At 47.8% G+C, this 24,919-nt stretch overlaps 1 protein-coding gene across 1 annotated transcript in view; it reads left to right on the forward strand.

Annotated features, from left to right (window-relative positions):
* The window catches only part of LOC119395574 (fatty-acid amide hydrolase 2-A), a 378,664-nt gene that overhangs the window by 285,087 nt on the left and 68,658 nt on the right, over window positions 1–24,919 (forward strand). The window contains exon 4 of the mRNA XM_037662551.2: window positions 15,819–15,938. Coding sequence (XP_037518479.1) covers window positions 15,819–15,938 — 120 coding nt within the window. The remainder of the gene's footprint in view (window positions 1–15,818; window positions 15,939–24,919) is intronic.

Genomic DNA, 24,919 nt, shown 5'->3' on the forward strand with positions numbered 1-24,919 from the left:
AATACCGGCGCTCTTTCCTTACTATCCGCGAAGACACCTGTGTCACGCGCGAGCGCCAGCTGTAGCATTGTCAGCTTTGCCTGTCCCTCTTCCCCGAACGCGGAGGCCAGTTTAACTGTCCCATGTAAAGTCCCTAGAACAGGGAAAAATCTAGGGAGTTTAGTCCCGTGTGGCCGCACTAGCTCCGGCGGGACTAAACTCTCCCGGACAACCGTGACGTCAGTACCCGTATCAAGAATGGCGCGAACCTCAACGTCTTGGCAACATAAGAGTCCTTTAGCAAGTTGCGGAAATACGGTACGCAAATACGGTAAGGCAGTACGGTAGCGTTCCTCCTTTTCCGCTGGTTGTGCTTTGGCCGCCCAACGACCGCGAAAGGAGGAGCGGTACCGTACTGCCTTACCGTATTTGGGTATGGATGGAAACAACTTTATTGTGGCAACAACTTTATTGTCGTATTTGCGTACCGTATTTCCGTAACTTGCTAAAAGACTCTATAATCTGATGGGCTCGCGTTCACGCCCTCCGGCAACTATTCGCAACTTTCACGTACCGTGGCGCCGCCGAGCGGTGGCCGCCGGAAGCTCTGTTGAGATTATTGAAATGTTGGATCCGCTGGAGTCAGCGAATGTTGCCACTTGTTTTGTCTCGTTTAGGGTCGTTTTGCGACGGTGTGCATGGTCTCGATATTGGCTTGACACTTTCGGTTCCTCAATGTGAACGAAAAATAAAGAAAAAGGAAAATGATCTTACTGCGGGCCCCGATGCTCACAGCGTACAGCGGGAGGCAAAGCAAAAGCCTCCCCTTCAGATTAGCACCTCGAAAAGCCGTGAATGGTTAAGCGGGTTGAACTTCACAAACAAATAACCAAGGCCCATGAATGTATGCAGAAGTGTCTGAGTACATACTTACTACCTCATATCACCTTTCTCGCGCTTCGTTCCTCCGCTCGACACTGTCGATGTGCAGACAGTACTAAAATTGATTAGGAATGCGTTCCGCCTCTAGAATATAATGAAAAGTCCAGTTTCAAAGTGTCCATCGCACCATTCCACGTCTAAAGTGGTTGTGATGTGCCTCCGTGACCTTCATATCTTCAGCACTTTTTGTTCGATATTACTTGCTGATGGTGCTGTTTTTTTTTATCCCTGTCCCGTATACGATGTTACTTATTGCACTTCTCATAAACACCAAAAGCGTAGGACGATAACAGAAACGTCACATTTTAAACGTGAAAATTGCGTGTTGCCGCTGGTTTCATTCGCTGCTTGTCGACCTATTGTGGCATTCCGCTGTCTTTTTTTTTCTCTTTTTTACCAAGAAAGCGCGATAAAATCGTATTTCCGATAATCGCACATGCCCCAAGTCGTTCTTGTGCTTCGGTCTCGAAGGGCAACTCATTCTTTTTGTTTACTTACATTACTTCTTGCTTTAAAGTGAGCTGAGCAAGCTACACGGCAGAATGCAATGCAAGCAGAAATGAGATAAAGCGCGTCTCCGAGAATGTCTCTGATATTACTGAGATATCTTTACTGAGACTCCTACTATCATATTGTGCTGACAACACAGCGGGGGTTGCAACGTGCGATTAAGCGCCGCAAGCAACGCGACGACTGTGTTTGCTTTATTCACAATTGTGTGCATATTTATCTTCATAACGAGGTTCCAATAACGTACCCGACATTCCTCTACTTATTATAATATGTCATCGCAATCCTGCTTTCACAAAAACTTATATCGCAGTGCAACCGAAGCCCAAAGAACTGAACTCTTCGCCAAACGTGTACATTCCTAAACCGTCTGCAGCGGGCCGATAATCTCAACGACCGCCATGTTGGATGTACAGTCGCGCCACATATAGGCCGTGAAAGTTGCGAATCGCCGTCGTCGATACGCGTGCGGACAAACCGATCCTTTCCTGAGAGCCGGACCTAATTGAATTCGTGGAATTGCGGTTTTCCCCTCGCGGGCAATCCGCCTTCAAGTGACCATGCACCCGATATAAGAAACAGCCCCGCGCCCTTGTGGGCCTGCGGTCGTCGCCTCTGCGATTTTACGTTCTGCCTTTTTGCTGCCGATGTTCTGGCCTTCTGCTTCCTCGTATGTTATGAGTAACGCAGCGATCGCGTGGTCTTTGCGCCAGCACCCTCCCTCTTGGAGCGTAACATACTTTAAGGCAGCATCCGACAAGCTGTCTTTTATCGGGTCCGCAGTAAAGAGTTCGACTAGCTCCTCAAAGGCACTCACGCCTCTCACCTCCACGTAAAAACGCAAATAGCTCTGTCGCGAACGCGCGCCACCCTTCTGCCGCTCGTTTCTTCTGCCCTCGGAACCGGCGGAGGTATTCCCCGGCGGACAGCTTCATTTGATCGAGCACCGCGCCCTTGAGTACCTCGTAATCCCTATGTTGTGGTGGTGCCAAGCGCGTCGACAAGAATGGGATTTTTTCTGCGACCAACGGAAAAATAATCTGGCCCCACCAAGCTTTTCGTACGTCGTACCCCTCCAGCGCGCTCTCCGCAGCCTGAAACCATGCCGGGACCTCCGCTTCCGTCGGGAACTTTCGCAGCACACTGCCAATCAGCTTCGAGAAGTGTCGCAACTCACTTAGGTTCTCCTGCCCTCTGTCAACGCGTGAACCGCAAGAGACACGCCGTTCTCTTGCGGTTTCTAGTTCCAACTCCCTTAGTTTAATTTTCATTCTGAGCACCTCCATTTCCGAATGGCTCCCTGACCCTCCGGAACGGCGGACTTGTTTCCGACTTCCTCGTTGTCACTAGAGTAGCCCATACCGCTGGTCGTGTGTCTATGTGGATTTAAATAGGCGAACCGCGTTTCCATTTAAACGCCTACCTCGCCTAATCCGAACACACTGCACAGGCCCAGGCGGCAGAAGAAGAGCATTCACCCTTCGAGACGACCACTGCGTAGCTCCCGTCCTCCTCCCGCGCTGGTTTTGCACTCCGCTTTGATCCGCCGGCGCCCGGTTGATGACTTGAAGATGCTGGCCAGCCGACTCCTACGGCTGTGTTCTGGCGTCCTCGGGACTCTGGTCCTCTTGCCGTACTGCTTTCTCTCCGCTCGTGCCGAGTACTTCAGTTTCAGTTTCAGTTTATTGCAATTGAGATTACAATGATCGGTACAAAAAGATATGCAGACGAGGGTCCCAAAGTCAGTGACTGCAAACGGGACCCTCGGTTAAAAATACACAAAGAGAAGATGTACAGTAAAAACAGGGGGAAAAAATATAGGATACAATTCAAAAGAAAAAAAAACATCAAAAAGTAACTCAAGTCAACTGTAGCATAAAGAAACATCAATCAATCAAGTTAACACCGAGAAATGGTCAGAATGAAAGCAAAAAAAAGCTATCAGTGAAACTGTTTATAGAGAATATAAAGCTTTAATTCATGCCTAAATGTGTTTAAATAAGTCAGCTGTTTAAGTTGTAATGGAAGGTCATTCCAAATTTTAAGCGATGAAAAAGATGATGCCATTTTACCATAGTTGGTGTTACATCGAGGAAGAAGAAAATTAAGATTATGTGCAAACCTAGTGCAGTTATTATTGGTACGCAATCTGCCATCAATATATACATAAGGTAGACGATTATGCAGTAATTTAAAAAAGAGAATACATGAATGATATTTAAACAAACCAGAAATTGGTAAAATAGAGTTGTTTAGCAGAAGTGTGCAAGCATTCGATTGGAATGGACTATTAGTGATGATACGAATAGCCATGTTCTGTAAACGTTGAATAGATAAGAGGTGAACATTGTACGTGTTTCCCCATCAAGTGATCCCATAAGTAATATGACTATGAATGAACGCAAAGTATAATGATAATAAAGCCTGTAGTGGAAAATAAGTTCGTGCTTTTATTAATGCTCTTATGCCAAAAGCAGTTTTTTGTTTAATGAACGCAATGTGGTGGGTAAATTTCAAGTTTGAATCTAATTTTATTCTAAGAAATGATACACAGTTTGTCGCAGTTATTAAATGATTGTTGACAGTTACTTGTGGTACACATGACAACAACCTATGATTAGATTTAAATAACATGAACTGAGATTTTATAGGGTTTAAAATGAGATGATTTGTCTTACACCACTTAACGACTCTTTCTAGTTCATTGTTTAGTTTAAAAAGTAAGGAAGTTATGGACGTATCAGCCACGGAAATAGTAGTGTGATCTGCATATAAAACAGTGTTTGAGAGCTCAAGATAATCAGGTAAATCGTTAATATATATACAAAACAACAAGGGACCCAATATTGAGCCCTGAGGTACGCCTTGATTAAAAAGTTTTGATTCAGAAAATACTCGACCAACATAGACTGATTGTTCTCGATTATGTAAGTAACTTTTTATGAGAGTAAGGGCAGGGCCAGTTACACCTAAGGATTCAAGTTTAGCAAATAATATAGTGTGGTTAATGGTATCGAAAGCTTTAGTAAAATCTAAAAACACTGAACCAATAAACTTGCCTTTGTCAATAGAACTTCTTATAAAATCGGTTAATGCTATCAAAGCTAAGCTGGTCGAGCTGCCCGGTCGGAAACCAAACTGGAAAGGGTTCAACAAATTATATTTAGCGAGGTACTTATGTAAACGTGTTAGAAACAATTTTTCAATAAGCTTACTAATCGACGACAGAATAGAGATGGGGCGATAATTAGACACTTGAGATTTGTTCCCTTTTTTAAAGACAGGAATTAATTTTGCTTTTTTCAGGGATTCGGGAAATATACCGCTTTTAAAGACTAAATTAATGAGATTGCACAGGGGTTCCGAAACAAGGGTTCCGAAAAAAAGTACTTGACACGCAGTCCTGACTCGCTGCCAACGCATCGCCTCTTCTTTACCGCCTGTTCAGTCCCTTCGTCTTCACGAGATGGTTGAAGAGATCCCACCGCTGCCACCAGTAAAGTTGAGTTCTTCACCCGCGATCCTCTGATCGCGATTCAGCCAGAGGCTGACCACCAGGCTAGTGAAGTTTTTACACTCGAGGTGGCCCGTCAGAGACGATTCTTGTGGCGACTTGCAAGTCAAAGGCTTGGAGATTGTGGAGCAAGTAGTTTTATATACAGCGTAGGTTACAGAGGGAGCATATTTACAAAGTATTTACAACTTCTGGCCGGCTACTTTGGACATCGTCCAACCTCGGGGGCCCCGAACACTGCCTAGCAGTAACACCTAAAGTCCCTAAATTTGTTACTAAAGTCCCTAGGGACTTTAGTAACACCGCTAAGACCAGACTGCCCTTCTTCCCACGGTCGAGCTGTTTCGTCCCCCCTTGCGCACTTACTTTCCCCGCCTGCAGTGATGTGGTCTCGCCGGGAGAGGGCTCTAACGAAGCGGAGGGGTGACATTCGGAGCTCTTCCGTGATAGCGCATACTCGGGAGAGTTTTCAGTTAAGAGGGCTCAACAGCTCCAAAGCAACTCAGATTTGAACTTTTTGTGTCCATAGATGGCAGCACTTACACACCACAAAAAGGAGGTAAGTTAGAGTACACTCTAGGCGTGTAAATCTCACCAGGTCATGAAAGCGCGCGAAAAGGTCATTCCGCGCGCGAAAAGTAGTGCTGTTTGAAACTTGCCGGAATGCCTCAAAAAAGGGTGAACGCTCCTATGTTTTCCGCCAGCATAGCCGTAGCAAATGCGATGGAGGGGTTTTGCCGCTTTGTCCTCTCCGTACCGGTGTAAGCCATCCCCTCCAACTTCTCCGTATCCCCACACTGCTCCCGCAGTAACCCAAACAATGGGTAGTGACCTCTCTTCACAGTTCTCTGCCGCTTATTGTCAGAGGCTATGGAATGCATAGCTTGCACTGACGTCACCGTGGCCGCCATCTTTGTGAACAAACTAGTTGAGATGCAGGGTGAACTCCTGCTCGAACGCGCGGAGCAAGAAACGGTGACATCAGATTAGTTCTGGTGCCCCCTCCAACTTGCTGAATGAAATGTAATTAATTGGTATTTACAAGGTACTAGATGTATTATTTTTACGCAGAGCCCTCTTATCGCGATTCACAACTGACTATGCCGTAAAAAGCAACTTTCGTAAAAAAAATTCTTCTTTTCGGGCACGGCTTACGTTGTTTTCTCTCGGGGACACTTTGATCTGCTTCTGTGCCATCTAGACAACTTTGGTGATTAGATGGAATGGCTACTTAGAGAACATTACTGTTGTAAGACAAGAGTATGAAGTTGGGCATGTTGGTAAAGCATAACTGATCACGTAGCGCAAAATTTGACACAGGACGTCTTCGTGCCCCTCTCTTGTCCTGTGTCAAATTTTGCGCTATGTGATCAGTTATACGGTTGTAAGAAAATTCAAAATAAAAGATTTCTACGCTTCTACTGTTTTATTATATTTGTTATATTGTGCGCTTCTCCAAGATTTATATATTACATACAGCACGCTTTAGGCTAGCGTTTGGAAATTTAGGATGACAAACGGAAAGAAGTTCGCTACATACAAGCGAGGATAATGTTTAAAAATTACATCGAAGGTGGTCGAACGCGATGACGGGGTCAGTTCCCGAGGAATGTCCCAGCACTATCACCCCAAGTTGTTACGTTGTGAAAAGAGCACGTGTCGAGTCATACACTTGTCAGTGAATGTTTTCTTTCCAAAAAACAAAGCTTGTTCTGATCTACCCATGTGCCGTTGGTGCCTGGAAGGACCAGTTCGCGGTAGCCGATCGCGCTTTTTTATCCATTTGCCTGCTCAAGGCAGCAAAAGCATTGAAGTCTCTGCTGCAGGTGCCACCGCTGTTAGTTTTGCCACCACATCAGATCCCTGCGCGTGCCGAATAGGACGATTAGCTACGGGTAGGGAAAGATCTCTGAGCACCGAGGATCTCTCGCCGACTGCTTAGAGAAAGAGCTGGTAGCCGAAACGCTGTCGAGACGCCGTAGAAACACTGCATTGTGTTTGGGCGACATGCCTGAATTAGCCACGCATACCACAACACTGTCGCGTGGAACACGCACGAGAGATGGCATCAATAATGCATGTTGCTGCGCAAAGGCGCTGCGCAAAGGAAACATGGACAAGGATGTGAACAAGGAAGGAAGTGAGACTCCCGACTGGATTTTGTTGAACATAAAACACACATTTATACGACACAAACCACAAATTCATCTACGCGCATGAGAGGAACCAGCTTTCATTATCGTACAATATTATGGAAGTATCACTGACGCAAATGTCCCTTCTTTTCGTGAGGAAGAAAGCCTCAGCCAGCTCACGTGCCAATTGGTTCTGACTAGGCCTCATGATTCCCGTTGTCGCCAGCAGAGGCGGTTTGCCACAGGCTGAAGTGAAGAGGCAAATTAGATCCTTGTCCGTTCTTTATCGACTGCTGGTGTTCCCTTAGGCGTTCATTTATACACCGGCTCCTTGTTTTAGCATTCAAGAAAACAAATTAATTTAAACTCTGTGTGTACTAAAACCTAATGTTCGGTGGCACAAAAAAGACTCGCAGTATTGTGTGGAATGAATATATATATATATATATATATATATATATATATATATATATATATATATATATATATATATATAGAAGGTCTTCCTGGATTCGGTAGAATTATAGATGCTGAAGTGAAGTGGACGAACGAACGAAAAACGATGCTTTATTGCCAACGTTGCTGCCGGGGACCGGCCTTCGATGTGTGCCCTGACGAAGGTCAGTCCCCGGCCGCAACGTTGGCAATAAAGCATCGTTTTTCGTTCGTTCGTCCACTTCACTTCAGCATATATATATATATATACATGGCCAAAAAGAACAACGCGAGGATAATGTTTATCCAGGATACAAAATTACATCTAAGGTGGTCGAGCATGAAGACCGGGTAACTTGGCGAGGCATGAGCCAGCACCATCTCCCCGAGCTGCCACGTTGTGAAAGGCATGTGTCCAGTCATACACTTGTCAGTGGCCGCTCAACGGCTTTATTCATTTCTTTCCAATGAATAAAGCTTATTCTGATCTACGCACGTGTATTTGGCGCTTTGAAGAAGCAGTTCGCGGCAGCCGATCTCGCTGCCGCGAGATTTGGCTGCTTGCTTATGACGTTTCTAAACAGCCACGATGTCGCGCTTCTGCGTATTCCTGACCGACAGAACTTGTGTTGTTCTTGGGGAAAGGAAAAGGGCGCTAATTTCTGTCTGCTTCTGCGACACGGCTAAGCGCCCTGTAGGGGTGGGGGTAAGGAGGGAATAAAAGAATAGTAGGAAAATAGAGAGAAAAGTGAGAGAGCCATCCATCCAACGAAGAGAAAAGAGGACAGGAAAGATGTGGAAACGGTCCCGGGAGTTCAGGGACGGGTCCGCGAAACACAGCTAGAGGCTCGATGCACAACATCGGCGAAGCGGCAAGGGCCCCGACGATGAGCGGCGCACGGCATGGCGGGCGAGGAGTCCGTCACGGGGCACCGGTCAGCGAGAGGTACGAGGTGTAATCCAGGACATCGCGGTAGGCACGTCCGTCTTGCTTGAAATCCAGCGAGCGAATCGACAGAACTGAGCGAAAGCACATGAGCCTCTTGGCTAGTCTCTGCTGCAGATGCCGCCACTGTTCCCCTTGCAACCGCAGTAAATTCCTGCGAGCGCTCAATAGGACGATTAGCTATGGACATGGGGCAGTTTCCTGAGCACCAAAGGCCTCTCGGCACCCTGCTTATATGAAGTGCTCGTAGCCAAAACGCTGTCGCGATGCCGACGCCGAAGAAACGCTGCTTTGTGCTTGGGTCACACACCTGCATTAGCCACCCATTCCACTTCATTGTCGCGGGGAACACGCTCGGGGGGAAAAGAGGCAGCACAGCTCCCCCTCCCCCCACAAGAAACGATACAAAAAAAAGTCACAGTTTCGCCGCAAGGGCGAAGCAATGAATGTGATAGCAAGAAAACTACACCATTTCCCGCTAAAGGGGAGCATGAGGCGATGCGAAGCCGGAGCACTTGCACGATCGCGTTCCGTTGGCGTTCTTTGGGCATGCTACCGACCTGGCGTCGTGGAAACCGAAGAGGAACGCTACGCGCGTCTTGTCTTCCCTCTAGCCTGGCCGTTAATTCTCACAGGGCGAGCGGGGAACGCAGTCGGCAGGCATGCGAGAGGGGGGCAGCGTAGGAGAGGAGAGAGAGGGGGACGGGACGGGCATGCGTTGGTGCTCATCGCGGCGTTGCGCACGAGAGAATTTCGGTATGTCTAGCCCGCGTTTCAGAGGAAGAGTGGACAGGGGGAGGGGAGAGGGAAAGTGGAGAGGGGGAAAGGTGAGAGGGGGAGGGGAGAGAGGAAGTGGAGAGGGGGAGGGAGAGTGAAAGTGGGGAGGGGAAGGGGGAGAGGGAAAGTGGAGGGGGAGGGGAGAGGGGGAAAGGGGAGAGGGGATGTGGAGATATACATACTTATACATATACGGTGCATGACGGAGGCGACGGCGACGGCAAAAATCACAGCATATCCACGGGGTGAATGATGATGAGTGGGGCGAAGCTACGGAGGGAATCATCTGTAAACCGTGAAACTCTTCCGTGAAATGCGCCCAGTACATAATATAAAGAGTGTGAAACATCGTGTATATATTAAACATCAAACTTTTATTGTACTGTTGGTTTACGTGGTCCCTTCATTATCACTTGTGATCGGTGAAATGCAAGGAAGAAGTCCGCTCCCGAGCGAAAGAGCGCCAAGAGCGACCGCATTCCCCGCTCGCCCTGTGCGAATTAAATAGAGGGAAGACAGGACGCGCGTTCCACGACGCGAGGTCGGTAGCATGCCCAACGAAAGCCAACGGAACGCGATCGTGCAAGTGCTCCGGCTTCGCATCGCCTCATGGTTCCATTTAGCGTCCCAAAACCAAACATATTGCTCAAGGTGTGCCTTGCGTTTTTCGTAGAAATAATTTCTTTATCATGTACATTAAGACGAAAAGTTGAAAGCTCACTAGAGTGTATCGCCCGCAAAGTATGTCTTTTAGTGTGATTTAACTCTCGTACGGCAGGGTCCTCGCGCCGTTGCCGGTCCACCTCGCCCGTTGACGATCGGGCGAGGTGGCTACATGCAACTACTACTACTACACTTTAAGAAAAACATCTGGCGTTCTTTCGTTCTGCTTTTACAAAACATCTGGCGTCTTTCGTTGGTTTATTTCATCAATCAACGGCGTTTTGAACAAAATTTTTATTGTTTAATCACGCACAGGAGAAATCTCACCAGGCACTACCTTGGAGGTAAACAATGGCTGCTAATGGCAATGAGAGACAGAAGAAGTCGGCTTTTAGCTAACACTTACACTTCTACTTCTACTAACGTTTCCTACTGGAACATGCCAATGGCTGCTAATGGGGAATGAGAGACAGAAGAATTCGGCTTTTAGTTAACGCGCACGCTGCGAATTTTTTATTGTTCAACAACGCACAGGAGAAATCTCCCACCGGCACCACCTTGGAGGTCAAAGCGTAAGACTTGTTACTCACTACTACGACCACGACGACTACGAGGGACGAACGGGTGCCGCCTTAAGGAGCTTCGCCCCTAAAATCAGCCGAGACTGTCTATATAATTGCTATCGCAATAAAAAAAATACCGAAGCCTGTTTCAAGCTCACTCAGCAGGTCCCTTACTTTTCTACGCAGCGCACGAATACAGCCATATGAGAGCCTGGTGGCAGAGTGCAGGATCGCGGAATATAGGCGATACCAGGTGGAGCCACGTCGCGCCTCTTAAACTTGGCGCGAATATTAAATCCAGTCTGAAAGTACACACAGAACTTTCAAAGCCTGTAAAATGGAAACCAGGGGCTTGACATGCATGACAATCATACCATAACAATAAGGAAATAAAAAGGGAGGAAATGTTGCGGAAGAAATTTAGATAACTAAGCTGTTTTCTTCAAGACACAACAAGAAAGAGCGAGACGTTAAAATGTACAATTTTTATGGATATTTGCCTCTGGTTTGTAAAAAAATGAAAGCCCGAGGAAAATATCTGTCCGCAACATTTCCTCGATATACTAAGAATGAATGCAGTGCCGAAAACCCTGTTTAAATCTGACCAAATTTGGGCACGCTAGGGCTTCTCAAAATGCGCATGTATTCTCTATGGGAGCTCGACTGCCTTCCCTCGGCGTAAACTTGCGCCGGTGACTGACCTTGCCGTCCAGCCATGGTGGCATTGTTCTTGCCCAGGTGACAGCCGCCTGAAACCCCCACGTCTTCTATGTTTGCGCGGGCGACGTTGCGGGCATACCGGCGCCAACGGCCTACCCCGGCTGGCTGGTTTCTCCTAAAGCCCCTCCATCGCGTCTACTGCCGCTTTTTTAAGTACCGCCATCTATTGTTCGACGACGACGCCCACTTCCGGTTCTGGAGCTTCCGGAAGGAAGTTCCTGAGCCACTTCCTTCCGCTTTTTCCTTCCATCTTGTTTCTGCGCACGCATGTGCACACGCGAGAAAGCACATATATACATAGCACATATTTGCTTCTTCGTTTCGCAAGTGTTGTTGTTTTGAGGTTCGTCGTAAACTGCCTGCCGCCGAGCGAGTTTTCGCTCGGTGTTTCTGCGTCGCGACGGCATTGGCGGGCATGCGGCAGGTGCATCAACCGGAAAAGCAGCAGAAACATCATGGCGGCACTTCGGCTTCCGCTAGGCGGGGAACCGGTATAAAGGGAGAGGGGGCGGACGAGTTGGCGCTACTTAACCTAGCCGGCGGAAAACGCATGGAGGGGTTTTAGTTTCTCCGAACCTTACAACATGCATACCGTTTTAACCGCAGAGCCAAAGCATGAGACTGAAGTAACTATGAGAATAAGGATGAGATGGAGCTCATTCGGCAAGCACTCTCAAATCATGAATGGTGGTTTACCACTATCACTCAAGAGAAAGGTATATAACAGCTGCATCTTACCGGTACTTACCGACGGAGCATAAACCTGGAGGTTCACAAAGAAGGTTCAACTTAAACTGAAGATGATGCAGCGAGCAATTGAAAGCAAAATGATTCGCAACTTTCAGCTACGGGGCGCCGCCACGCGGCAACCGGTGAAAGCCGCGTTCCGGTGATAGAACGAAAACTTGCCTGGCGACAACGTGCGGGCTGTGCTTCGTCGTCGGTGTGTCATGCAACTTGTTGTGCGTGTGGCCAGTGGATTACGATGGATTTTGTTGGTGCAACATTGTGGAAGCTTTGCGGTTCAGTAATGGGTAAACAGCACAAGTGAAACCACGTGTACTGCGTGCCAAAATGCTCAAACCGTATACTGTGAAAGGCGTCGTAAACGTTACTGGTTTTCCCTTGGACCGGCAGCAGAAAAGACAATGGGATATCCACGTGCGCATCGGGAAGCTTGTCATACGAGAAAATGATGGTTTCCATCGTGCTTCTCAAATCGGTTGAATTTTGGGACACAACTGAATTCCTCGGATATTACGTGCCAATACCGCGATACGATTATGGACGCGCTGTAGTGAGGAGCTCCGGATGAATTTCGACCACCTGAGGTTCTTTAATGTGCTCCTAAATATAAGCACGCAGGTCATCTTTTGCATTTTTGCTCCATCGAAATGCGGCCGCTGTGGCCGGGAATCGAACCCGCGTGAACATGCATCGCAACACCTTACGTACTGCGCTACCGCGGTCCTGGGAGACAGCAGGCGAGTGCTCTTTTTTTTTGCTTAATTTAGAAGACGACGGTCAATAAAACTATGCCTCCGCGAGCGAAAGCCACATCAAAACAGCCTGCCGCAACTGACAGCGGCGAGCGGCAGCTAGGCAGACGCCGCTGCCGGGCCGCGATCGAGCGCGAGCACGCCGTAGAGTGAGCAAATTTTGCTAACACGATTGATATTGTACTCTTATGTCAGGCGTCGACATACGCAATTTGTTTTCTCGACACCCTCAATATTAAGAGCAAAGCTGGAAGCGAAGCAAGCCGGTTAAGTAAGACGGCCTGCAGTGTCACTGCTTATCTGCGAATGCATCGCAGGTGCCTTCGCATCGTGGTTCCCGATCTCGCGAGTGGTGTGGACGCCGGTGCTTTTTTTTTATTAGTGCCACATTGGAAGTACCGCGTTATTGAATTAGGAATTAGTTTGCATGATAAATTAATTGTAGCACATCTTTTTCATGCCACCGATAGCGGCGATACCGGCAAATACATCGGCATCCTCGGACATGATGATGGGAGCGGTAAGAAACCGAGCAGCGGCACGACGTGGCCTGTCTCCCGTGCTGCTGCCACTATGGCTATACGGCCGTGCGATCGCCGGACCGGGCGGATGAGAAAAGTCTGCCGAGTTTAACGCACGCCGGACGCCCGATCCGGCGACCCCGTACGGCGAAACATCACCATTCCGGCTGCTACACTAGCGCGTAGGACGTCAAATCGGATGCAAAATCGTGCCGTGTGTCTCGCAGTTTATGCTCTCAAGCTTGAGCTACTTCATGCATGGGAAGTTCAATGCGGTGGAAAATTATCCTAGCCGGCAAGCGGTAGCAACCAGCGACAACACATGCGGCGATCGCTCCGTGTGTACGGGTGATCACCGCATCGACAGCCATATTGGATTTCTTGTGGCGCCCTCTATAGTTGCTGAAAGTTGCGAATAGGTGTAACGTCGAGCGACAAGAAGAGAGCAGAGCGGGTCAGTGAACTAAAGGGTGTTAAGGACATCTTAGTCAAAATCAAGAAGAAATGGACATGGGCAGGGCAAGGTAAACGCTGATATATATATATATATATATATATATATATATATATATATATATATATATATATATATATATATATATATATATCTATATATATATATATATATATATATATATATATATATATATATATATGATATAGATGTATATATCCTGATGGAGATCGGTCTCCGATCGAAACGTCGACAAATAAACAGTTTTTTAGAAGCGTATACCTTTTACATGCGAAGTATCTTAAGGTCGAGCTCAATCCGGTGGCGGTGGTGGTGTGCGGCGTGACCACCCTCACTGCGCATGCGCATACCCTCTCCACATACCTCCTCTCCACTCCCCCTCACCATTCCCCTTCCCCTCTACCCCTTTCCCCTCTCCACTCACCCTCTCCACTTTCCCTCTCCACTCACCCTCTCCCATCCCCCTTTCCACTCTTCCTCTGAAACGCGGGCTAGACATGCCGAAATTTTCTACTGCACAACGCCGCGATGAGCTCGAGCGCATGCGCGTCCCCTCCCCTTCTCTCTCCTCTCCTACGCTGCCCCCTCTCGCCCGCCTGTCGACCGCGTCCCCCGCTCGCCCTGTGAGAATTAACGGCCAGGCTAGATGGAAGACACGACGCGCGTAGCGTCCCTCTTCGCGTTCCACGACACGAGGTCGGTAGCATGCCCAACGAACGCCAACGGAACGCGATCGTGCAAGTGCTCCGGCTTCGCATCGCCTCATGGTCCCCTTTAGCGGGAGATGGTGTAATTTTTCCTATATATGTGTGTGTGCGTGTGTGTGTGTGTGTGTGTTTGTGTGTGTGTGCGTGTGTGTGTGTGTGTGTGTGTGCGCGAAATTGCAAAATTTCGAGAAACTGAATTCCCGCAACCACCCATCCTCACCTCCCTCCCCCCGCCCTGCTACGCCAGCGCAGAGAGTGCACACTTGGCAGGCGCCTGCGGCAAATCAATGGACTCCGGGTGTTCGCTGAAATGCCACTGCCCTGAGCCTGCTGTTCATGCGATCTTGCTTTGACCAATGAGGTGTAAGCGCGCGCATTTCAAATGTAGCTGGGAAATCACGACACTGCGTGATCTCGCGTAAAATCATGTGACGCAAGGAGTTCGCTGAAACGTCATCGCCTGAGCAGGTAACGTCAATCTCGCTTTGACCAATCAGGTAGAGGCGCACGATTTACGACACCAAGCGATATAGACAGCCAATCACATATTTCTTACAGTTTTGCTGTCCAACTGTTTGGACGGTGTGGAACTGGCGTAATCTTTTTGCTCGCCCCGAGACTTTGCACTTGTGAATTGCCATCTCATTTGTGCCGTTGAAATTCTCACGTACTGCAATGCGGCCTTTGGCTTCTAAAGCGGTGAGCGTTTGAAGTGGAAACTGTTCAGAATGTAATGGTATGAAGAGCTGGGCGAGTTGGTTTGGGGACATTACTGGAAACATTTCGGCGCGCACACAATAGACGAAAACGAAAGGCGAGAGGAAAAACCGGCGGGAACTCACAACTCTGTTTATTTAAAGAAGTACACAGAATATATAACCCAGGGTAGCTCAAGAGCGCATGTGCGTAAAAAGAATCAAACAAACAAACAAGCAAAACAAAAGAGGAAACACATCATGACAGTAATTTTGCGCAAGTGGTATCAACAACGTGCAGCAGAATGTAAAGGTCAAGTACAACTCAAAAAGGTGAACTCCTTGTCTGTTAGTAGAATCGATGGGTTGCTAACGCATTTATCAACACACCTTCTGATATGAAAAGCTTCAAGCCGGACTTACCTTGTCTTTGTGATAAAACAAAATGTTAGTGTCACACCACACAGGATGACATTGGCAGTTCCTGCAATGCTCGGCTAGGTGGGAGTGATTGCTACTGTCCAATGTCTTCATATGTTCATTAAGGCGAGTTCAGAATGTTGGACAAGGAGCTCGGCGAATCTTGACCACGATGGCTGCTTACTGAAAGCATCTATGGGCATCGAGCCGACGTGAGCACGAACATTGCATGCACTTCATGTCATACGTGAGCACTGTTCATTGTTTTTCCTGTTATGATGCCAGTGTTTGAAAACGTGTTCTTCTGCGATCGACAGGTGGTGAAGGCAGCCTGATCGCTGCAGCTGGGTCCATCATGGGAATCGGCACTGACATCGCCGGAAGCATACGGCTGCCTTGTGCTTACTGCGGTATCTTCGGGCACAAGCCAACGTCAGGTTGGTTGGTTGGAATGAATTTGCCTAGTAATTCTGTCTTTTATTGTGGCTTCTTCTATTCTGTAGTGTGATGAAATTTTGTTGTGTCATCCATTTCCTGCGACCAGAAGGATATATATTTCCAAGCAGAATCTCCTACGGTGGTTCTCTAAGTGATACGTAAACTCATGGAATTATTCTCGGAAGCTTCATTCTCTGGATGTCGGGCATCATCGTCATAGCGTTTTTTTTTTCTTCTTCGTAAAGTTCCTTCTCGTCTGGAACGACCACGCGCAAGTTGCAAATAAATTAGCATGATAGTAACACAGTCATCATCATCATCATCAGCCAGTCTACGCCCACTTCAGGGCAAAGGCCTCTCGCATGTTCCGCCAATCAACCCGGTCCTGCGCTTTCTGCTGCCACGTTATACCTACAAACTTCTTAATCTCATATACCCACCTAATTTTCTCTCTCCCCCTCACGCGCTTGCCATCTCTTGGAATCCAGTCAGTTACCCTTAATGACCACCGGTTATCCTGCCGACGTGCTACGTGCCCGGCCCATATCCATTTCTTCTTCTTGATTTCAACTATGATGTCCTTAACACCCGCTTGTTCCCTGACCCACTCTGCTCTCTTCCTGTCTCTTAAGGTTACACCTATCATTTTCCTTTCCATCGCTCGCGGCGTCGTCCTCAATTTAAGTTGAACCCTCTGTGTAAGTCTCCAGGTTTCTGCTCCGTGGGTAAGTACCGGTGAGATGCACCTGTTATATACCTTCCTCTTGAGGGATAGTGGTAGACTACCATTCATGATTTGATAGTGCTTGCCGAATGAGCCCCATCCCATTCTTATTCTTCTAGTTATTTCACTCTCATGGTTCGGCTCCGCGGTTACTACCTGTCCTAAGTAGACGTACTCCTTTACAACTTCCAGTGTCTCGCCACCTATCGCAAAGCGCTGTTCTCTGCCAAGATTGTTCCACATTACTTTAGTTTTATGCATATTAATTTTCAGACCTACTCTTCTACTTTCCGTATCCAGTTCAGTAATCATGAGCTGTAATTCGTCTCCCGCGTTACTCATCAATGCAATGTCATTAGCGAATCGCAGGTTACTGAGATACTCTCCAATAACTCTTATCCCTAATTCTTCCTAATCTAGGGCCCTGAAAAGCTCCTGTAAACACGTGGTGAATAACATTGGAGAGATCGTGTCTCCCTGCCGTACGCTCTTCTTTATTGTGATTCTGTCGCTTTCTTTATGGAGGACTATAGTGGCTGTGGATCCGCTGTTGATTTCTTCCATTATGTTTATAAGGCTTCGTCGAGGCCCTGATTCCGCAGTGCCTGCATGACTGCTGATGTCTCCACCGAATCAAATGCCTTCTCGTAATCTATGAAGGCTATGTATAGGGGTTGGTTGTATTCCGCGCATTTCTCTATCACCTGATTGATAGTATGAATATGGTCTGTTGTTGAGAAGCCTGTACGAAATCTTGCCTGGTCCCTTGGTTGATTGCACTCTTAGAACAAATAAAGTAACAGCGCGAATGAAACAAGGACGACAAAGGAACGAAGACCACGGGACCACGGTCCCGTGGTCTTCGTTCCTTTGTCGTCCTTGTTTCATTCGCGCTGTTACTTTATTTGTTCTAAGTATGAACCAACTAGCCCACATCAAGTTGTTACTATTGCACTCTAATGTCGTATTAATTCTGTTAGCAATGACTTTTGTAAATAGCTTGTAGACAACGGACAGTAAGCTTATGGGCCTCTAATTTTTCAGGTCCTTGACGTCCCCTTTCTTATGGATCAAGATGATGTTGGCATTCTTCCAAGATTCTGGTATCCTCCCCGTCGAGAGACACTTCGTATACAGGGTGGCCAGTTTTTCTAACATAATATCTCCACCGTCTTTCAACAGGTCTGATGTTACCTGATCCTCCCCAGCTGCTTTGCCTCTTTGCATTCCCTTTAGGGCTTTCTTTAATTCTCCTGTCAATACTGGTGGGATGTCAGATTCTTCTGCGCTATTACTTCTTCTTACGTTATCATCCTGACTGTCTCGGCTGCTGTACAGATCTCTGTAGAACTCTTCCGCTACCTCAACTATTCTATCCATATTGTTTGTGATCTTGCCTTTCTTGTCCCTTAATGCATACATATGATTTTTGCCTATGCACAGTTTTGTCTTCATAGCTCTGAGGCTTCTTCCGTTTTTTAGAGTATGCTCAATTATCTCCATATTACACTTTCTTGTGTCGGCTACTTTACGCCTATTGATTAACTTCGAAAGCTCCGCCAGCTCTATTTTGTCTGTTGCATTTGAGGCTTTCATAGCTTGACGTTTCTTAATGAGGTTTTTCGTCTCTTGGGATAGCTTACCAGTGTCCTGTCTGACGACTGTACCCCCGACTTCCACTGCGCACTCCTTAATCATACTAGTCAGATTATCATTTATTACGTGAACGCTAAGGTCGGTTTCTTCGGTTAAAGCCGCGTACCTATTCTGAAGTGAAACTCTGAATTCCTGTACTTTCCCTCTCAGAGCTAGTTCATTAATCGGCTTCTTGCGTATCAGTTTCTGCCGTTCCTTCCTCACGTCTAGTTGAATTCTAGATCTTACCATTCTATGGTCACTGCATCGGATCTTGTTAACTACTTCCACATCCTGTACAATGCCCGGGTGGCCGCACATTATGAAGTCTATTTCATTTTTAGTTTCGCCATTAGGACTCCTCCACGTCCACTTACGAGTAGCCCGTTTTCTGTAGAAGGTGCTCAAGATGCGTAAATTATTGCGTTCTGCAAACCCTACTAGTAACTTCCCTCTGGCGTTTTTAGAACCGATGCAACATTCTTCAACTGCATGATCTCCAGCCTGCTTCTTGCCTACCTTTGCATTAAAGTCGCCGATCAGTACAGTATACTGTGTCTTTACCTTACTCATTGCTGATTCTACGTCTTCGTAGAAGCGTTCAACCAGTTGATCATCATGGCTGGATGTAGGCGCGTAGGCCTGTACCACCTTCATCTTGTACCTCTTATTAAACTTAATTACGATACATATCACCCTCTCATTAATGCTATAGTATTCTTCTATATTACCAGCTATATTTTTATGAATAAGGAACCCCACTCCTAGTTCTCTTCTGTCAACTAATCCACGATAGCATAGGACGTGTCCGTTCTTCAGCACTGTATAAGCCTCATGTGGCCTCCTAACCTCACTGAGCCCTATTACATCCCATTTAACACCCTCTAATAGTACAGCTAGACTCGCCTCACTAGATAAAGTTCTAGCGTTATACGTTGCCAAGTTCAGATTCCAATGGCGGCCTGTCCAGACCCAGAGATTCTTAGCACCCTCTGCTGCGTCGCAGGTCCGTACGCCGCCTTGGTCAGTTGCTTCGCAGCCGCTGGGGACTGAGGGCCGTGGGTTAATTGATGTATTCATGTGAGAGGTCGTGGCCAAGTACTACACCAGGGTGGCCAATCCTGCTCTGGTGAGGGAGTGCATTGCTGGCTGTGGTCGCCAGTGAGGCTGCACCCCAGGCCTTTTTACAGAATTCCATCATCACGCGGATTTCCTTTTTTTTTGATCCGGTTGGGAATTGTCCGGCACCGGGATTCGAACCACGGACCTCTTGCATGCGAAGCTGATGCTCTACCACTACGCCATCGCTGCAACCTGAGAGTATATAAAGGAATATAAAGGAGAATATAAAGGAACGCAAAAGCTAGGGCCCCCAACTACTTGGTACTAGTGCTCTCTAAATGACGGCACTAATAACTCAGAGGGTCCCTTAAGCAATCGCCTAAGCCGACTCGAAGGCGAAAAGCCATCTTCTCTTTCTTCTCCGTCGATGTACTGACACTGAACACTTGCATTTCGTCTGGATCCAAATACGACCGCAGCGGCCGATATCGGACATGCGACCTGCAGGTCAGCAGCCCAGCACTGCAACCACTGTACCACCACGGCGGACTCTTCCGCTTTGGGGTCTCGTACGAACGATTTTCCGTTGAGCACGTTGTTATGTGATTACCGTAGTGCATCTTGACTTCCTCGAGCAGTCCGGCCTCGCTTGCCGGCTGCTCATCGCGACTTAACCGTGCCGATGTGCGAGGCAGTTGAGAAACTCCTTCGACGATGCCACGTGACTTCACAAGCGAATAATAAGGCATTACGTCGTTGTATGCACAGTCGCGCTCACTATGACTTGCAACACGGGAGCGCGTGGCCTCATGAGTTCAAAACTGCGTCTGGCTTCCACTAGCCCTTATTGTCATAGCTAAACGCTGTTCTCTCACTTGGGTGCGATCCAAAATAAGATACGTATCATTTAGTTGTTGAAATAAAAACAAGTTGAAGCCGTGCGCAATCTTTGAACTCGTGAGGCCACGCGCTCCCGTGCTGCAAGTAATATTGAGCGTGACTGTACATATGTGAATACTGCCCCTGTATTGTCTCCCCATTCTTTCCTCCCCCTCATCCACTGATGAATTCCGTTCGGGTGTCAGCTGCTCGAGCTAGACAGTTACGGTGCTTTCCTTTTTCCCCCGTTCTCTTGTTATACTCCCTCTACGTTACCCGAGGCCTCAATTAACGGAAAGGATATGCGAAACGTAGCTTATGCCGCCAAGAAGCGTCCAGGAAATTCGCGCGTCTCTCAAAACAATCCCTAGCGGCAGCAAGACGAAGAGAGAGAGGGAGAGAGCGCAGGCAGACCAGCGTTTCTCCTGTCATACTCAACATGGTCGCCTCATTAAACGAAGACCATTTCCTGTCATCTCGCAAGGAGGATTCGTAAAGCAACGCGATTACTATTCTTTTTTTTTCAGCTCCTTTTCCTTAAAGCGAAAAGAAAAAGAAAAATTCCTTTACGGGAGGGCGGCACCTCTGACTTTTTAGCACCACACAGAGCGAAAGAAACGGCGGCGCCGCAAGGATTTCGAAGACAGCGCAACGACGCTTCCTCTGCACCCCCTCACCCCAGCATGGCTTCCCTCTCTCCTGCCAACGCTAAACACGCCGCTACCACTTCCGTTCAGGCGCACCACTTTCAGTCGACAGAAGGGCCGCTTCCGTCCTCGTCGGTCTGATCAGCTTTCACGCTCAGCGAGCGGTAAGAGGCCAAGCGGCGGCCGTCGGTGGCAAAGCGAAACAAAAGCAAAGAGCCGTCGAAGCCAACAGCTGCAGCCGCACGACCAACGACGACGACACGAGTGGCCGTCGTCGGTTGGCAGGCCTGCAGCAGTGTACCGCATGCCTCGTCTCGACACCTCCTCTCAGGCGGGAACATCAAAGGTGCACGTGGACAACACAACGAGAACATGCGACGCAGCAACAAGGAGAAGCGGGTGGGGGGCGGGGCGGTAATGTTACACTGCAACAGCGGCCTTGGGGGAGGCAGCAAGCGGTCAGCGAGCGAATTAAAGCCGACACATAGTTGTCAATGAACTTCAATATCACTCCCCGTTAATCTCAACCGTCAAGAGCTTCTCAGGTGAACCAGAATCGCGTTATACTGAAGCTACTGGAAATCTCTTCATTTCCGCCTTATCGGAATAATGATCGTCGAAGCAGGTGTAGCGAAACGTCGGGGTTGTTAAAAGCTAAGAGCATCGGAAGACCAGGAGACGAAGAAGAGTGGGAGCAAGTCCGCACAGGAAAGCGACGAGGAGTCAACACGATGATTCCGGAGAGCACTCATTGGGGGGTTTATTTATATAACACAACTTGAATTTACAAAATACACTGGGCAATGAATACAAGACATAGAAAATGATGTCACCCCGTCGGCTTGCATGACTGGTCTGTGGTGTTGCGATCCTGGTGGGCCCCGAGTCCGCTCTCCTGAAAACGGGCCCGAGTCGCTGCTTAAATTGAGTTTCGCAGCATCCACGGGTACGCGAACCTCGTGGTTTTCCACCAATCGGCAATCGGCTTCTTAAGACCAATCAGGCAAGCCGAAGGTAACCAATCCCCACACGAGTTTACGTGGTCGCGTGAATCCTGCTTCGGAACAAAACTAGTGCACTTTCTGTAAACAGCACATTCCAGCAAGCAGCAGCGACGCGCACACACGTGCTCGGGTTTCGGTCGCCGGTCGTCTAGCAGCCCCCTGCTGGGCGCTCGCTCGTTCGGGCACGGGGTGCGAACGGAACGACCGGATGTAGCTCCCCCCCCCCCCCCCGTCGGCTGGAATTCTCCTCCAAGGGTCGCTCTCAAAAGAGCAGTCGAAAAAAAAACGTCTCTAACTACATTTGAAAAGAAAAACCTCCTGCTTAACTCTGCCTTTCGCGACACCTCCCCCCTACGAAAAAGAGTGACCCACTCGTTTTATTTACAATGCACGCAAACAAACATGAAAAAGCAATCTTACATACAAGTGTACATGGGAGTACTCACTTAGGAGAAGTTTATACATCTGTCTAAAAAGCGAAGAAGTTAAAACTACGTTTGATTAAAACAACAAATGAGAAATCGCGAAACACAAAAGAGCACGGAAGTTCACTCGTTGGCACTGTAATACAAGTCAGTGTCGTAAGCGGCGACATCTCGTTCTCCGTTGTTGGCGCTTGCGAATGTCTTCCAGTGGGTGTAAAGTTCAGTTTCAGAGTCGGAGCCTTCGCACTGCTGCACTGGATCACTAATCTCTGTCTCGCACACACCACGACGCAAACCAAGTTCTTGGTGCACTCGCGAACCGCACTCGCGCACATCACCATTTGGGCCGCACTCGCGCACAACACTTTGATGGAATCCCTGTTCATCACTCGTTGCACTGTCCTCGCGCACAACACCTCGACGTAATTCGCGGTCGTCTCTCCTTGAACTGCACTCGCGCACATCACCACTTGGATCGCGCACCTCGTGATTATCACCAGACTCATCGTCTGCGTCATCGGCGTCGGAACATAATCAAACGTGGCAAGGCTTGAAACGTGCAACATTCACAACGTCACGTTTTTAAATGCGAAGCATTTCTTAGCGAACTTCTGCGACTTTGAGCGTATCTATCTATCTATCTATCTAGCCGACTACGACTTTGTGCTCTCCTGGCCGTTTCGTTAATCGGATGTATACCAAAATTGGTGTGGCATAACATGACCTTATTACGAACGTAAATGACAGGTCATAACATGAAAATCATGACATGCATGTCATGAACAGCATGACTTACATTCCACGGCCTTGGGGCTCTTGCTGCCGTTCCGTTAATTTCATATATACCAAAATTGGTATGGCATGACAAGAGTTCATGATGAACATAATGACTTGTCCTAACGTGCAAATCATGACACGCATGTCATGTGCAGCATGATTTACATGACATGGTTTCGGGGCGCTCGCGGCCGTTTATATGAATGGATATATACGAAAAGTGGTATGACAAGACATTTCTGTATGAGGAACATAACTGACACGTGGTAACATGAAAATCATGACATTGATGTCATGTACGACATGGTTTAACATGCCACGCTCATGGCGCACTCGCGGCCGTTTCACTAAATTGATATACACCAAGATTGGTATTGTGCGATGTGACTGTATGAAGAACATGAATAACAGGTGGTAACATGAAAACCATGACATGCATGTCATGTATGTCATGATTTACATGGCACGCTCATGGTGCATTCGCGGCCGTTTCGCTTGCTTGATATACACCAAAATTGGTATTGCGCGACACGAGTGTATGACGAACGTAAATGAGAGGTGGAAACGTGAAAATCATGACTTGCAAGTCATGTACGACATGATTTACATGCCACGCTCATGGTGCGCTCGCGGCCGTTTCGCTGTTTTGGTATACACCAAAACTGGTATTGCGCGATGTGACTGTATAAAGAACATGAATAACAGTTGGTAACATGAAAACCATGACATGTATGTCATGATTTACGTGCCACGCTCATGATGCATTCGCGGCCACTTCGCTAGCTTGATATACACCAAAATTGGTATTGCGCGACGCGACTGTATGACGAACGTAAATGAGAGGTGGTAACATGGAAATAATGACATGCAAGTCATGTACGACATGATTTACATGCCACGCTCATGATGCATTCGCGGCCGTTTCGCTCGTTTCATATACACCAAAACTGGATTGCGCGACGCGACTGTATGACGAACGTAAATGAGAGGTGGTAACATGAAAATCATGACATACAAGTCATGTACGACATGATTTACATGCCACGCTCATGATGCATTCGCGGCCGTTTCGCTTCCTTGATATACACCAAAATCGGTATTGCTCGATGTGACTGTATGACGAACATAAGTGACAGGTGGTAACATGAAAACGATGATATGCATGTCATGTACGGTATGATTTACATGACACTGTCATGGTGCGCTTCCGGCCGTTTTGTTAACTGGATATATACCAAAATTGCTATGGCATCACATGAGTGCGTGATGAACATAAATGACAGGTCATGCATTGTATATACCAGAATACACGTTTCATTGGCATGGTATATACCAGATTGTGCATGCATTCGTGCATGGCAAACATGCGATATAGGGTGAACTAGATGCCATGGCATGAATGATTTCATTTGGCTCAAAGACAAACAAGGCGGTGTATGCAGCTCTTTGCTGGCTGCTTCGCATTACATCGATTCCCACTGTGCGTGGGATCTGCCGAATTTTTTCCCAGTTTGATCTACCACCTCCCAGTTGTCTTCGGCTACCTGGCGCACGAGACGGAAAGGTCCGTGGTATCTGTGAAGAAGCTTCGTCGTCTTCCCTTTTGCTCGAGAGGGAGTCCACACGTACACCAAGTCCCCCTGACGATAGAGAGCACTGCGATCGTTTAGCATCGTACGCTTTCTTGCTTTTTGCTTGCTGGTTTCTCCTGCGCTTAGCTACTCGGGCCTTTTTGAGCCGACGCGGCTCTGTCTCGTTGCCACACTGAAGGTGGGGGCTCGCGTCAACGGGCAAAGGCGGCTGGTGGCCGCGGAAAGAGAAAAACGG

This window comes from Rhipicephalus sanguineus, chromosome 6, assembly GCF_013339695.2.
Source record: "Rhipicephalus sanguineus isolate Rsan-2018 chromosome 6, BIME_Rsan_1.4, whole genome shotgun sequence".
Taxonomy (NCBI): domain Eukaryota; kingdom Metazoa; phylum Arthropoda; class Arachnida; order Ixodida; family Ixodidae; genus Rhipicephalus; species Rhipicephalus sanguineus.